The sequence below is a fragment of the Salvelinus fontinalis genome, chromosome 10, assembly GCF_029448725.1.
Source record: "Salvelinus fontinalis isolate EN_2023a chromosome 10, ASM2944872v1, whole genome shotgun sequence".
Lineage (NCBI taxonomy): Eukaryota > Metazoa > Chordata > Actinopteri > Salmoniformes > Salmonidae > Salvelinus > Salvelinus fontinalis.
The window spans coordinates 20,256,428-20,271,337 of NC_074674.1; the positions used below are offsets into that span (position 1 = coordinate 20,256,428).

The following is a 14,910-nucleotide window of genomic DNA, read 5'->3' on the forward strand; positions in this document are numbered from 1 at the left end:
TGAATAGTACAGTATATACAATGAGCAAAATTATCATGATGTTTATAGGTGGCTGCTATGAGAGTGAACTGTGTTTGCGTGTATTTGTATTTGTATTTATTATGGATCCCCATTAGCTGCTGCAATGGCAGCAGCTACTCTTCCTGGGGTCCAGCAAAATTAAGGCAGTTATACATTTTAAAAACATTACAATACATTCATAACATGTTTCACAATATATCAGGGGTGTATTCATTCTGCCGATTCTGTTGAAAAATGTTTCTTAAATGGAAGCCAACAGAACGAAACGGGAATAAACATACTTGAATTAGTCCAATAGAAACTTTCATTTGCAAATATTGGACTAATGATTACACCCTAGATCAGCTAGATGCAGGCAAGAGTGTTCAAGGTGGTATTGAATGTGTCACTGTCTGTCACCTTTATTACAAAAAATTATCTCGACCTGTGCACTTACGTTGTAAACTTTCATTCATAGGCTAGGTTGTAGCAACCCCATGATTGGTTTCTCGAAAATGTGTGTATCATGTAGTAGCCTAAACCTAGTGATGTTACATTGAGCTGGGTGAATGGAATATGAATGACAGTCATCCAATATGCTTTAATAGAAATAAGGCCATGCTCGTAACAACAACAAAAAACATTACCAACCGCCAAAGCTGTGTGCATGTGGGTGAGTGAAATGAAGCGTGAAAATAATAAAAATTACTTGGTTTGATTTTCACATTGAGATTCTGTGGTGGTCGATAGCCACCCACTTCTGGAAATGGATTATTATAGAGTGAGTCAGAGTGAGATTCAGGCAGATATCGAATTATACAGAGGAACATTATAAAGTCTGCAAGAGATTCTCAGAGAGAGAGAGAGAGAGAAACAGAGCGAGAAAAAACACTAGCCATCAAGGTCCATCTTACACTCCTAACAGAATAGAGAGGGGGATGCTGGTGAGATTAAGGCGAAGGGAAAACTGGCCACCTCTTCCCTCCATTCTACTGGCCAATATACAGTCACATGATAATAGTAATGGATAATAATGGATGACCTCCAATTCAAATGGGACTCTCAAAACTGCAATATTCTCTGCTTTTCTGAAACATGGCTCTCGGAAAAGATGCCCCCCATAGCTTTCCAACTCAATGGATTCTCTATTCACCCTGCGGACAGGACAGTGGAGTTACGGAATTCGAGAGGGGAATGGGTATGCCTCTTCATCAACATCAACTGGTGTGCTGAATCAAGCGCAGTGGGAGTGTTGACCCATTGATCACCCGGATGGTCAAATGCCGACCCTTCTACCAACCGAGGGACTTTTCAGCTGTTATCGTGACTGCTGTATACATTCCACCTCAGGACAAGAAAAATAACAAGCTGGCAAGAATTGTACGAGGCTATAAACAAGCAAAAAAATGTACATCTGGAGGTTGCTCTTCTGGTTGCCTGCGATTTTAATTCCACGTCATAAAGACAAGTGATGCCCAACTTCTATCAACACGTCTCCTTCGACACTGGGGACGATAAATTCCTAGACCAGTGTTATTCTAACCGCAAGCAAGGCCCTCCCTCATCCGCAATTCGGCAAATCGGATCATGACTGCGTACTCTGCGTAGTAAGTACCCGTGATTCACTCCATTGGGAAATTGTCACCAGAATCAGAGAGTATACTACAGGACTGCTTTGCTAGCGCTGACTAGAATATGTTTCGATACTCCACCGATAACATTGACGAGCTAACCACCTCAATCACCGGCTTCATTAGGAAATGCATAGGTGACGTTGTCCCCACAGTAAATGTTTGCTGCTTCTCCAATCAAAAGCCCTGGATTAACACAGAGGTTGGTGCTAAACTGAAGGACAGGGCTACCACACACAGGGCAATCACAGACAACCCTGATGCTATGGCTGAAGACAGGAACAAGTACAAGAAGTCCCGCTACGACCTCCGCAGAGTCATCAAACGAGAAAAATAACAATATAGGAATAAGGTGGAATCATATTACACAGGCTCCACCACCCACCGCATGTTGCAGAGGCTACGATCCATCACAGATAACAAAGGAAGACCCACCCGGGATCTGCCCAACGCTGCCTCTCTACCAGATGAACTCAATACAATTTATGCACGCTTCGACAATAGTAACATCGTGTCGAGTGTGAGGGCCGTCACCAACCCAGATCACTGGGTGATCGAACGTGAGTAAGGCCTTTAATCAGATCAACACCCGCAAGACCGCGGGGCCCGACAGTATTCCAGGGCTCGTTCTCAGAGCATGCGCAAAACAGCTGGCAGGCATATTCAGGGTCATTTTCAACATCTCCTTGTTCCAGTCTGTCATCCCCATGTTTTAGGATGACCACCATCTTTCCTGTTCCCAATAACCCTAAGGTTTCATGCCACAGTAACTATCGCCCTGTAGCACTCACATCTGTAATCATGAAGTGCTTTGAGAGGCTGGTTATGGCACACATCAACTTCATCATCCCAGACACCCTAGACTAGTGATTCCCAACCAGGGATACTAGGACTAGGTACTTGGCCTATCCACAGGGGGTACTTGAGAAAACTCATGAGACTATAGGCTTTATGGTAAAATGCACATGAGTGGGTACTTCACGGGAACTCCGGGCAGAGCAATGTTCAGTTGGAGGTACAATAACTAAAAAAGGTTGGGAATCACTGCCCTAGACCCACTCCAATTTACATACCGTTCCAACAGATCCATAGACGACGCAACCTCAATTGCACTTCACAAGGCCCTCACGGAACCTAGATAAGAAGAATACCTATGCGAGAATGTTGTTCATTGACTACAGCTCAGAGTTTAACACCATTGTCCCCTCCAAGTTCATCACCAAGCTTAGTCTCTGTGACACCGGCAGGCTCCTTTCCAGCTTCTATCCCTAAGCCATAAGACTGCTAAATAGATAGTTAACAAACTAAATAGTTAACAAAATGTCTACACAGACTATTTGATATGACATCCATGCTCATAAACAAAACATCCTCTAAACGTTACCAACCACCACTGCTGTGTGCATGTGGGTAAGTGAAATGAAGCCGGAAAAAAAGAAACATTTAACTGAACACACTTCAAACATTATTTTGTATTGCTTCTTTGGTTTGATTTTTACATTGAGATTCTGTTGTGGTCGATAGCCACCCGTTTCTGGAAGTGTACTTTTATAGAGTTAGTCAGAGTGAGATTTAGGCAGATTTCGAATCATACAGAGGAACATTATAAAGTCTGCAAGAGATTCTCAGAGAGAGAGAGAGAAAGACAAAGAGCGAGAGAGAGACACACAATCATTATATACGCTGCTGCTACTCTGTTTATCATATATCCTGATGTCTAGTCACCTTACTCCTATACATATACAATTGAAGTCAGAAGTTTACATACCCATTAGACAAATACATTTAAATTCAGTTTTTCACAATTCCTGACATTTAATCCTAGTTGAAATCCCCTGTTTTAGGTCAGTTAGGATCACCACTTTATTTTAAGAACGTGAAATGTCAGAATAATACTAGAGAGAATCATTTATTTCAGATTTCATGTCTTTCATTACATTCCCAGTGGGTCAGAAGTTTCCGTACACTCAATTAGTATTTGGTAGAATTGCCTTTAAAATGTTTAACTTAGGTAAAATGTTTCGGGTAGCCTTCCAAAAGCTTCCCACAAAAAGTTGGGTGAATTTTGGCCCATTCCTCCTGACAGAGCTGTAACTGAGTTAGGTTTGTAGGCCTCCTTGCTCGCACACGCTTTTTCAGTTCTGCCCAAAAATGTTCTTTGGGATTGAAGTCAGGGCTTTGTGATGGCCACTCCAATACATTGACTTTGTTGTCCTTAAAGCCATTTTGCCACAACTTTGGAAGTTGGCTTGGGGTAATTGTCCATTTGGCAGACCCATTTGCGACCAAGCTTATACGGATGTCTTGAGATGTTGCTTCAATATATCCACATCATTTTCCTGCCTCATGATGCCATCTATTTTGTGAAGTGCACCAGTCCCTCCTGCAGCAAAGCACCCCACAACATGATGCTGCTACCCCCGTGCTTCACGGTTGGGATGGTGTTCTTTGGCTTGTAAGCCTCCCCCTTTTCCCTCCAAACATAACGATGGTCATTATTGCCAAACAGTTCTATTTTTGTTTCATCAGACCGGAGGACATTTGTCATGGCTGAGTAGGTGTGTAGAAGGAATCAAACGCAGAGAGCAGAGAGGTCCAGTGGAAAGATGCACTTTAATGCGGCACCAAAAGTAAATGCCCAACCACGCAGGGCGCAAAACACTGACCAACCCAAATACAACGGGTAACGCGGTCCAGAGCACAAAACAACACCAAACGACACAACCGTGAACATCAAAATAATCCCGCACAACAAAGGGGCGGGTTCCACAACCTAAATAGGGAAGTAAATCAAACACACACAAACAAGGAACAGGTGTAACTAATGAGACAAAACTAACCAAAAAGAAAAAGGGATCGGTGGCGGCTAGTAGGCCGGTGACGACGACCGCCGAGCACCACCCGAACAGGCGGGGGAGCCAACTTCGGCAGGAGTCGTGACAACATTTCTCCAAAATGTACGATCTTTGTCCCCATGTGCAGTTGCAAACCATAGTCTGGCTTTTTTATGGCAGTTTTGGAGCAGTGGCTTCTTCCTTGCTGAGCGGCCTTTCAGGTTGTGTCGATATAGGACTCGTTTTACTGTGGATATAGATACTTTTGTACCTGTTTCCTCCAGCATCTTACCAAGGTCATTTTCTGTTGTTCTGGGATTGATTTGCACTTTTCACACCAAAATACGTTAATCTCTAGGAGACAGAACGTGTCTCCTTCCTGAGCGGTATGACGGCTGCGTGGTCCCATGGTGTTTATACTTGCATACTATTGTTTGTACAGATGAATGTGGTACATTCAGGCATTTGGAAATTGCTCCCAAGGATGAACCAGACTTGTGGAGGTCTACAATATTTTTTCTGAGGTCTTGGCTGATTTCTTTTCATTTCCCATGATGTCAAGCAAAGAGGCACTGAGTTTGAAGGTAGGCCTTGAAATAGATCCACAGGTACACCTCCAATTGACTCAAATTATGTCAATTAGCCTATCAGAAGCTTCTAAAGCCATGACATAATTTTCAGGAATTTTCCAAGCTGGTTAAAGGCACAGTCAACTTAATGTATGTAAATGTCTGACCCACTGGAATTGTGATACAGGGAAATAATCTGTCTGTAAACAATTGTTGAAAAAATGACTTGTGTCATGCACAAAGTAGATGTCCTCACCAACTTGCCAAAACTATAGTTTGTTAACAAGAAATTTGTGGAGTGGTTGAAAAATTAGTTTTAATGACTCCAACCTAAGTGTATGTAAACTTCCGACTTCAACTGTAGTATCTACCTCTGTCACTGCAGTATCCCTGCACACTATAAATTTGGTACTGGAATTGACTGACCCTGTACATAGCTTACTTACTTTCTCGTGTTCTTATTTCTATTTCTGGTGTGTTTTTGTTCTACCTTATGTTATTTTTAGTATTACATTGTTATTGATTACTGCATTGTTGGGTTTAGAGCTTACAAGAAAGGCATTTCACTGTACTTGTGCATGTGACATTAAAACTTGAAACTTGAATAGAGAACATCTAAGATATACAGTATGCTATATTTGATGATTCTTTATCCAAGCTCAAAGCAGTTCATAAAGGTATCTGTGATGAAAGCTTTTCACACATTCAAATGTCAAACATACAGTGCATTCGGAAAGTATTCAGAGCCCTTCCCTTTTTACACATTTTGTTACGTTACAGCCTTATTCTAAAATGTATTAAATTAATTGTTTTCCTCATCAATCTACACACAATACCCCATGATGTAACGGCTGTCTTCGGGTGAAAGAGAGGAGGACCAAACTGCAGCGTGATGATAATCCATATTTTAATTAGGATATATAAACGACGAACAAAAACAACAAACTGACAGAAGGAACCGAAAACGCTACAGTCCTGAACATGGGAACACAGAACAGATGAACACACGAACAGGAACAATCACCCACAAACAAACAGTGAAAACAGGCTACCTTAATATGGTTCCCAATCAGAGACAATGACAAACACCTGCCTCTGATTGAGAACCATATTAGGCCAAACAACAAACCCAACATAGAAACACAAAACATAGAATGTCCACCCAGCTCACGTCCTGACCAACTAAACAAAGACTAAACAAAGGAAATAAGGTCAGGAACGTGACACATGATGACAAAGCAAAAACAGGTATTTAGACATTTTTGCTAATTTATTAAAAATGAAAAACAGAATGACCTTTTTTATATAAGTATTCAGACCCTTTGCTATGAGACTTGAAATTACATTTACATTACATTTAAGTCATTTAGCAGACGCTCTTATCCAGAGCGACTTACAAATTGGTGCATTCACCTTATGACATCCAGTGGAACAGCCACTTTACAATAGTGCATCTAGATCTTTTAAGGGGGGGGGGGGGGGCAGAAGGATTGCTTTATCCTAGGTATTCCTTGAAGAGGTGGGGTTTCAGGTGTCTCCGGAAGGTGGTGATTGACTCCGCTGTCCTGGCGTCGTGAGGGAGTTTGTTCCACCATTGGGGTGCCAGAGCAGCGAACAGTTTTGACTGGGCTGAGCGGGAACTGTACTTCCTCAGTGGTAGGGAGGCGAGCAGGCCAGAGGTGGATGAACGCAGTGCCCTTGTTTGGGTGTAGGGCCTGATCAGAGCCTGAAGGTACTGAGGTGCCGTTCCCCTCACAGCTCCGTAGGCAAGCACCATGGTCTTGTAGCGAATGCGAGCTTCAACTGGAAGCCAGTGGAGAGAGCGGAGGAGCGAGGTGACGTGAGAGAACTTGGGAAGGTTGAACACCAGACGGGCTGCGGCGTTCTGGATGAGTTGTAGGGGTTTAATGGCACAGGCAGGGAGCCCAGCCAACAGCGAGTTGCAGTAATCCAGACGGGAGATGACAAGTGCCTGGATTAGGACCTGCGCCGCTTCCTGTGTGAGGCAGGGTCGTACTCTGCGGATGTTGTAGAGCATGAACCTACAGGAACGGGCCACCGCCTTGATGTTGGTGGAGAACGACAGGGTGTTGTCCAGGATCACGCCAAGGTTCTTAGCGCTCTGGGAGGAGGACACAATGGAGTTGTCAACCGTGATGGCGAGATCATGGAACGGACAGTCCTTCCCCGGAGGAAGAGCAGCTCCGTCTTGCCGAGGTTCAGCTTGAGGTGGTGATCCGTCATCCACACTGATATGTCTGCCAGACATGCAGAGATGCGATTCGCCACCTGGTCATCAGAAGGGGGAAAGGAGAAGATTAATTGTGTGTCGTCTGCATAGCAATGATAGGAGAGACCATGTGAGGTTATGACAGAGCCAAGTGACTTGGTGTATAGCGAGAATAGGAGAGGGCCTAGAACAGAGCCCTGGGGGACACCAGTGGTGAGAGCGCGTGATGAGGAGACAGATTCTCGCCACGCCACCTGGTAGGAGCGACCTGTCAGGTAGGACGCAATCCAAGCGTGGGCCGCGCCGGAGATGCCCAACTCGGAGAGGGTGGAGAGGAGGATCTGATGGAGGAAATTGAGCTTAGGTGATTCCTGTTTCCATTGATCATCCTTGAGATGTTTCTATAACTTGATTGGAGTCTACCTGCGGTAAATTCAATTGATTGGACATGATTTGGGAAGGCACACACCTGTCTATATAATGGTCCCACAGTTGACAGTGCATATCAGAGTAAAAACCAAACCATGGGGTTTGAAGGAATTGTCCTTGGAGCTCCGAGAAAGAATTGTGTCAAGGCACACATCTCAGGAAGGGTACCAAAGAAATTCTGCAGCATTAAAGGTCCCCAAGAACACAGTGGCCTCCATCATTCTTAAATGGAATTTTGGAACCACCAAGACTCTTCCTAGAGCTGGCCACCTGGCCAAACTGAGCAATCGGGGGAGAAGGGCCTTGGTCTGGGAGGTGACCAAGAACCTGATGGTCACTCTTACAGAGCTCCAGACTTCCTCTGTGGAGATGGTTGTCCTTTTTGGAAGGTTCTCCCATCTCTGCAGTACTCCACCCATCAGGCCTTTGTGGTAGAATGGCCAGACAGACACCACTCCTCAGTAAAAGACACATGACAGCCCGCTTGGAGTTTGCCAAATGGCACGTAAAGGACTCTCAGACCATGAGAAACAATATTCTCTGGTCTGATGAAACCAAGATTCAACTGTTTGGCCTGAATGCCAAGAGTCAATTCTGGAGGAAACCTGTCACCATCCCTATGGTGAAGCATGGTGGTGGCAGCATCATGCTGTGGGGATGTTTTTCAGTGGCAGGTACTGGGAGACTAGTCAGGATCGAGGGAAAGATGAACGGAACAAAGTACAGAGAGATCCTTGATGAAAACCTGCTCCCGAGCGCTCAGTACCACAGACTGGGGGTGAAGGTTCACCTTCCAACAGGACAACGACTCTAAGCACACAGCCAAGACAATGCAGGAGTGGCTTTGGGACAAGTCTCAATGTCCTTGAGTGGCCCAGCCAGAGCCCAGACTTGAACCTGATCGAACATCTCTGGAGAGACCTGAAAATAGCTGTGCAGCAACACTCCCCATCTAACCTGACTGAGTTCGAGAGGATCTGCAAAGAAGAATGGGAGAAACTCCCCAAATACAGGCATGCCAAGCTTGTAGCGTCATACCCAAGAAGACTCGAGGCTGTAGTCACTGCCAAAGGTTCCTCAACAATGTACTAAGGAAAGGGTCTGAAGACATATGCAAATGTGATATTTCTGTATTTATTTGTAATACATTTGTGAAAATTACAGGGTATCGTGTGAAGATTGATAAGTAAATATAAAAAAAAAAATCTATTTAGAATAAGGCTTTAATAACGTAACAAAATGTGGAAGAATTCAAGGGGTCTGAATACTTTCCGAATGCACTGTTTGCCAACTCACACTATTCAATTTGACAGAAACCTGCTTACCTAAAATGGGTGTAGCAGCAAATCTCTACAGTATAGCAGTGATATGCATATACACTGCTCAAAAAAATAAAGGGAACACTTAAACAACACAATGTAACTCCAAGTCAATCACACTTCTGTGAAATCAAACTGTCCACGTAGGAAGCAACACTGATTGACAATAAATTTCACATGCTGTTGTGCAAATGGAATAGACAAAAGGTGGAAATTATAGGCAATTAGCAAGACACCCCCCAAAACAGGAGTGATTCTGCAGGTGGTGACCACAGACCACTTCTCAGTTCCTATGCTTCCTGGCTGATGTTTTGGTCACATTACAATGCACATTTGTGGCCTGCTGGAGGTCATTTTGCAGGGCGCTGGCAGTGCACCTCCCTGCACAAAGGCGGAGGTAGCGGTCCTGCTGCTGGGTTGTTGCCCTCCTACGGCCTCCTACACGTCTCCTGATGTACTGGCCTGTCTCCTGGTAGCGCCTGCATGCTCTGGACACTACGCTGACAGACACAGCAAACCTTCTTGCCACAGTTTGCATTGATGTGCCATCCTGGATTAACTGCACTACCTGAGCCACTTGTGTGGGTTGTAGACTCCGTCTCATGCTACCACTAGAGTGAGAGCACCGCCAGCATTCAAAAGTGACCAAAACATCAGCCAGGAAGCATAGGAACTGAGAAGTGGTCTGTGGTCACCACCTGCAGAATCACTCCTGTTTTGGGGGGTGTCTTGCTAATTGCCTATAATTTCCACCTTTTGTCTATTCCATTTGCACAACAGCATGTGAAATTTATTGTCAATCAGTGTTGCTTCCTACGTGGACAGTTTGATTTCACCGAAGTGTGATTGACTTGGAGTTACATTGTGTTGTTTAAGTGTTCCCTTTATTTTTTTGAGCAGTGTATATAAAAGTGATATGGGTATATACACTGAGTGTACAAAACATTAAGAACACCTTCCTAATATTGAGTTGCAGTTGCACACCCCTTCTGAACTCACCCCTGACCATACTGATCCACATGGAGGAATCCCAGAGCTCTGCATAGTGCAGGCTTTCATCTCCCAGTCAGTTTGATTTGGGTGGATTCACCAACCATGGCAGAAAGTGCATAGAGGAGAGAGATGAAAACCAAGATTCAGGATTTTTTTACTGGCTTCAAGGAAGCTGTAAAACTTCCCAATCCCTCCTGGACCGACTGAAGCCCGATAAAACTCCTGCACAGTCACAGCTCACAGCAGGGAAGGACCAGCTAGGATGGGGAAATAGGGTACAGAGTTTGGATGTAGAGTTTAGATGTAGAGTAAGAGAGTTGCAGAGTCAGTGTGAAGACAGAGGGTGCAGTTAGATGGAGAGTTAGTAGGTTGGAGAATTAGGGTGGAGAGTTAGTGAAAGTGCACAGTGTTAAGAACGTCGACTTAACTAATAGTGAAGGTAGATTTAGTATGAAGTTAGCAATCATGGGACATGGGGCTACCACTTTTTCCAGGCCTGAGGATAAATGGTTTGTTTTAGCTTGAACATGAGCATCTACAGATATCCAAATTCAAAAAGGAGAAAGGCGTAATAACACTGTAACGGAGACGCTGGGAGTCGAGAAGCAGATGCAGCTGGTGAGTTTAATAATACAATAAACATGGAACGATACAAAACAAGAGTAGCGTCTGGACATGAAACACATAACTAATAATCCCTGGGGAATGGACCAAAGGTAGTGACAGATGTAGGGGAGGTAATCAGTGAAGTGAGTCCAGGTGAGGCACATAATGAGGTGCAAGTGCGCGTAACGATGGTGCCAGGTGTGCGTAATGATGATAGTGAGAACCAGTGATCAGTAAACCGGCGACGTCGAGCTCCGGAGAGGGGGAGCGGGAGTAGATGTGACAAACACGCTCTTAAACATAACACACACGTGTCACAACATTTGCTCATTAGCAGACACACCCTCTCCACTGCAATTAGGGAACCGCAGGGGCTCGTTTTCCATGACAACCACTCTGTCACTTTCATGCTCCAATCAGGGGGCGGCCTCACAGTGAAGGTGCTTAATGAAGTAAATGGTGGCATCCAGCTCCTGATCACAGGGTGTGTGTGTGTTTGTGTAACAGACATCAAACTGCTTCCTTCTACACCTGCATTGCTTGATGTTTGGGGTTTTAGGCTAGGTTTCTGTACAGCACTTTGATATATCAGCTGAGGTAAGAAGGGCATTATGAATACATTTTATTTTATTTGCTTAGCCAGTACCGCTTCCTCCTGATTAGGCTCACAGGGAGGCTCGAACACAGGACCTCTGCCTTGCTAGCACACATGACCACCCTCCTGAAAGCATTTTACCAGTCGTGCCATGCAAAAAGCCAGCTATTCACCAATGTGTTTCACACATCCCATTGCTACATATTTGTGTGTGTCTGTGTTTGTGCCTTATTTTGCTGTAAGATTCAGACAGGCTAGAGACTACCCCTTTGTGTGTGAGTGTGCTAATACAGTATGCACATTGCATTCGTAAAGTATTCAAACAGCTAGACTTTTTCCACATTTTGTTATGTTGCTGACTTATTATAAAATAGATTAAAACATTGTTTTTTTCTCATTAATCTACACACAATACCCCATAATGACAAAGCAAAAACATGTTTTTAGACATTTTTGCACATTTGTTAAAAAGAAAAACCTATAAAATATCAAATTTTCAAAAGTACTCAGACCTTTAACTCAACTTTGTTGAAGCACCTTTGGCAGCGATTTACGCCTCGAGTCTGATTGGGTATGACGCTACAAACTTGGCACACCTGTACTTGGAGTTTCTGCCATTCATTTCTGCAGATCCTCTCAAGCTCTATCAGGTTGGATTGGGAGCGTCGCAGCACAGCTATTTTCAGGTCTCTCCAGAGATGTTCGATCGGTTTCCAAGTCACGGGCTCTGGCTGGGCCACTCCAGGACATTCAGAGACTTATCCAGAAGCCAATCCTGCGTTGTCTTGGCTGTGTGCTTAGGGTCGTTGTCCTGTTGGAAGGTGAACCTTCGCCCCCAGTCTGAGGTCCTGAGCGCTCTAGAGCAGGTTTTCATCAAGGATCTCTCTGTACTTTGCTCCGTTCATCTTTTCCTCGATCCTGACAAGTCTCCCCACCCCTGAAAAACATCCCCACAGCATGATGCTGCCACCACCATGCTTCACCATAGGGATGGTGTCAGGTTTCCTCCAGACTTGATGCTTGGCATTCATGCCAAAGAGTTCAATCTTGGTTTCATCAACTCCAAACTCCAAGGTCACCAGACCCGGGCTTTGTCTCAGCCCCAAGTCTTTTGCCCTGCTGGGAGGTTGTAAAACAAGCTGGGCTACACTGCATTACACACTGCAATGAATACTCTAAACATGAGCTCTGGCCTGCCCTGCCTTTTTAGTGCTGCCTAAAACCAGCATTTCTGCGGGGTCAAAGTGGTTTTCCAAAGTCATTTTTGATTCATCCCAAAAACATTTTTTACGACGCTCGCTGGCAACTGTTCATTCTCTGAGGGGGAGAGTGCAAAGATGAGAAGGAGAACCGGAGGTAAACTTTGTTAGCTTGTTTTTACTACAGCACATTCTGTTAGCCCATGATGATGTTATTCAAAGTTATTGACCTCACAGTAAGCCAGATTTGAGTAACTTACATTTCAACATGTTGACTCAAAAGCTGCAATGACAGATAACGTTAAGCTAACTAACTAAAGTGGGGGACTACCCAGTCTAGCTAGCAGTGCTGCTTCATTAGCAACCTAGGAGATTTTTTGAGCAGGGTTTTGACTGTACAGTTATTGATTAGCTATCTGGACATTGAATCCAACTGCTGGAGCTCTGTTACCACCCGACAAAGTATCACTAACTAACCAATTACTCTCTAATCAAGTACTGTCCAAATATGCACAAAAACAAATAGTAATAAAGATAGCTAGCTTACTTGAGGCTAACGTGTCTAACATGGCATTAGCCACTTTTGTTAACGTCAGCTCAATTAGCCAGCTAACCCTACGTTATCTGTTGAAAAAACAGCTGGATAGTTTTTCCAATTTCTAGAAGATGGACATACGGAATTGAAGATGCAGCTCAGCAAACACAGAGACGGTTGTTGTACTTGTAGGAGTAAGTGAATAAATTGTGTGTTTACATCTAACAGTAGCTACATAGATGGCAAAGTGGCTGACAAAGTCACGAAAACAATGTGCGTGCTTCCATGGGGCATAAGTCAGCCTGATTCTGGATGGCCAGATTGCTAGCAAGAGTGACGCTGCCATGTGTGGGAATCATAAGCGGCTTATTTCAGCATGTTTCATCATGAACACAGGTATTGTGGTTAGTGAAGGGTAAAACATTTGAATGTTAACCAGGTTTAAGATTGAGTGAACTGCTAATATCATTAAGGAACAGAAATTATCCCAGATTTGACCTTCAGCTCAATTCACGTAAACATTATTTGCCTGTAAATATTGTGTGTGTATGTGTGCGTGTGTATATTTATTAGGTGTTTAGAATTCTCCATATTGCTACGGCACTGATACTATGCCGTCTCTGTAATAATATAGGAGATCCAAGAAAGCAGAATTTCAGACAGCACGGAAGAGAGGGGAGCAGACAGGACAGAGTGAGAACACAGGAGAACATAGAGAGAGGGGAGGCCCCATACAATACAAACATGGCATATTCCTCTCAAGCCAGACGAAGAAGTCCCTGCTAAACATTGTCTCTCAAAAAAAGAAAGATGCCACTTCAGATATGTCCTGGGTGTATAAATTGTTAGACCCTGATATGTTCCCATCACTGCAGGTAATCATACAGGCCGCGCTGACCATCCCAGTTAGCATTTGTGAGAGATCTTTCAGTGCATTAAGACAGCTACATACCTCCACTAGTGGAAAAGGTACTCAAATCTCATACTTGAATAAAAGTAAAGATAGCTTAATAGAAAATTACTCAAGTAAAAGTCACCCAGTAAAATACTACTTGAGTAAAAGTCTAAAAGTATTTAGTTTTAAATATACTTCAGTATCAAAAGTATATGTAGTTGCTAAAATATACTTAAGTATCGAAAGTAAAAGTATGAATAATTTAAAATTCCTTATATTAAGCAAACCAGACGGCACAATTTTCTTGTTTTTTTTATTTATCTACGGATAGCCAGGGTCACACTCCAACACTCAGACATCATTTAAAAACAAAGCATTTGTGTTTAGTGAGTCCGCCAGATCAGAGGCAGTAGGGATGACCAGGGATGTTCTCTTGATAAGTGTGCGAATTGGAGCCTTTTCTGTCCTGCTAAGCATTCAAAATGTAAAGAGTACTTTTGGGTGTCATGGAAAATGTATGGAGTAGAAAGTACAGAATTTTCTTTAGGAATGTAATGAAGTAAAAGTTGTCAAAAGTAGAAATAGTAAGGAAAGTACAGATACCCCAAGAAATAGTAAGTAAAGTACAGATACCCCAAGAAACGACTTAAGTAGTACTTTAAAGTATTTTTACACCACTGCATACTTGGCTTAGGAGACCAATGACTCAAGATAGAATGCATCATGACAATTGACAAAGATATACATACTAACACGCTTGGGAAAGAGTGAAGTCATAGACAGGTTTGCACATACAGTTTAATTTTGTTTAATTTCTAATCTTTATGGATGGACTAACATCCTAGTACTGTGTAATATACCTCACAAACATTGTGAATATTTATTTGGAGAAAGTATTGTATGCTGGTATGTACGTGTGTAAAATTGTGAAGTGTTGTTACTTCAGGGGTGTTGGAGGGGGTGTACTTGTTTTTGTGTAATTAATTAGGTAGAAATATTGTCCTGTATGTAATTGACCTTGGAATCTATGATTTATTACCACAATTATTATAAAATCATGATTTTCAAGTGTGTT

General features: G+C 43.3%; 1 protein-coding gene across 1 annotated transcript; it reads right to left on the reverse strand.

Annotated features, from left to right (window-relative positions):
* Window positions 1–5,961: 5,961 nt before the first annotated feature.
* Window positions 5,962–7,317, reverse strand: LOC129863222 (uncharacterized). Its single transcript, XM_055935133.1, has 2 exons — window positions 6,379–7,317; window positions 5,962–6,086 (listed from the first exon to the last, which is right to left on the reverse strand). Exon 1 carries the CDS (start codon window positions 7,301–7,303, stop codon window positions 6,530–6,532), a length of 774 nt encoding a protein of 257 aa, XP_055791108.1. The 5' UTR covers window positions 7,304–7,317; the 3' UTR covers window positions 5,962–6,086; window positions 6,379–6,529.
* Window positions 7,318–14,910: the final 7,593 nt, after the last annotated feature.

What these genes read in the sequence shown, in the direction of transcription:
- LOC129863222 (XM_055935133.1), bottom strand. Translation starts at nt 7,303, where the DNA reads ATGTCTGGCAGACATATCAGTGTGGATGACGGATCACCACCTCAAGCT.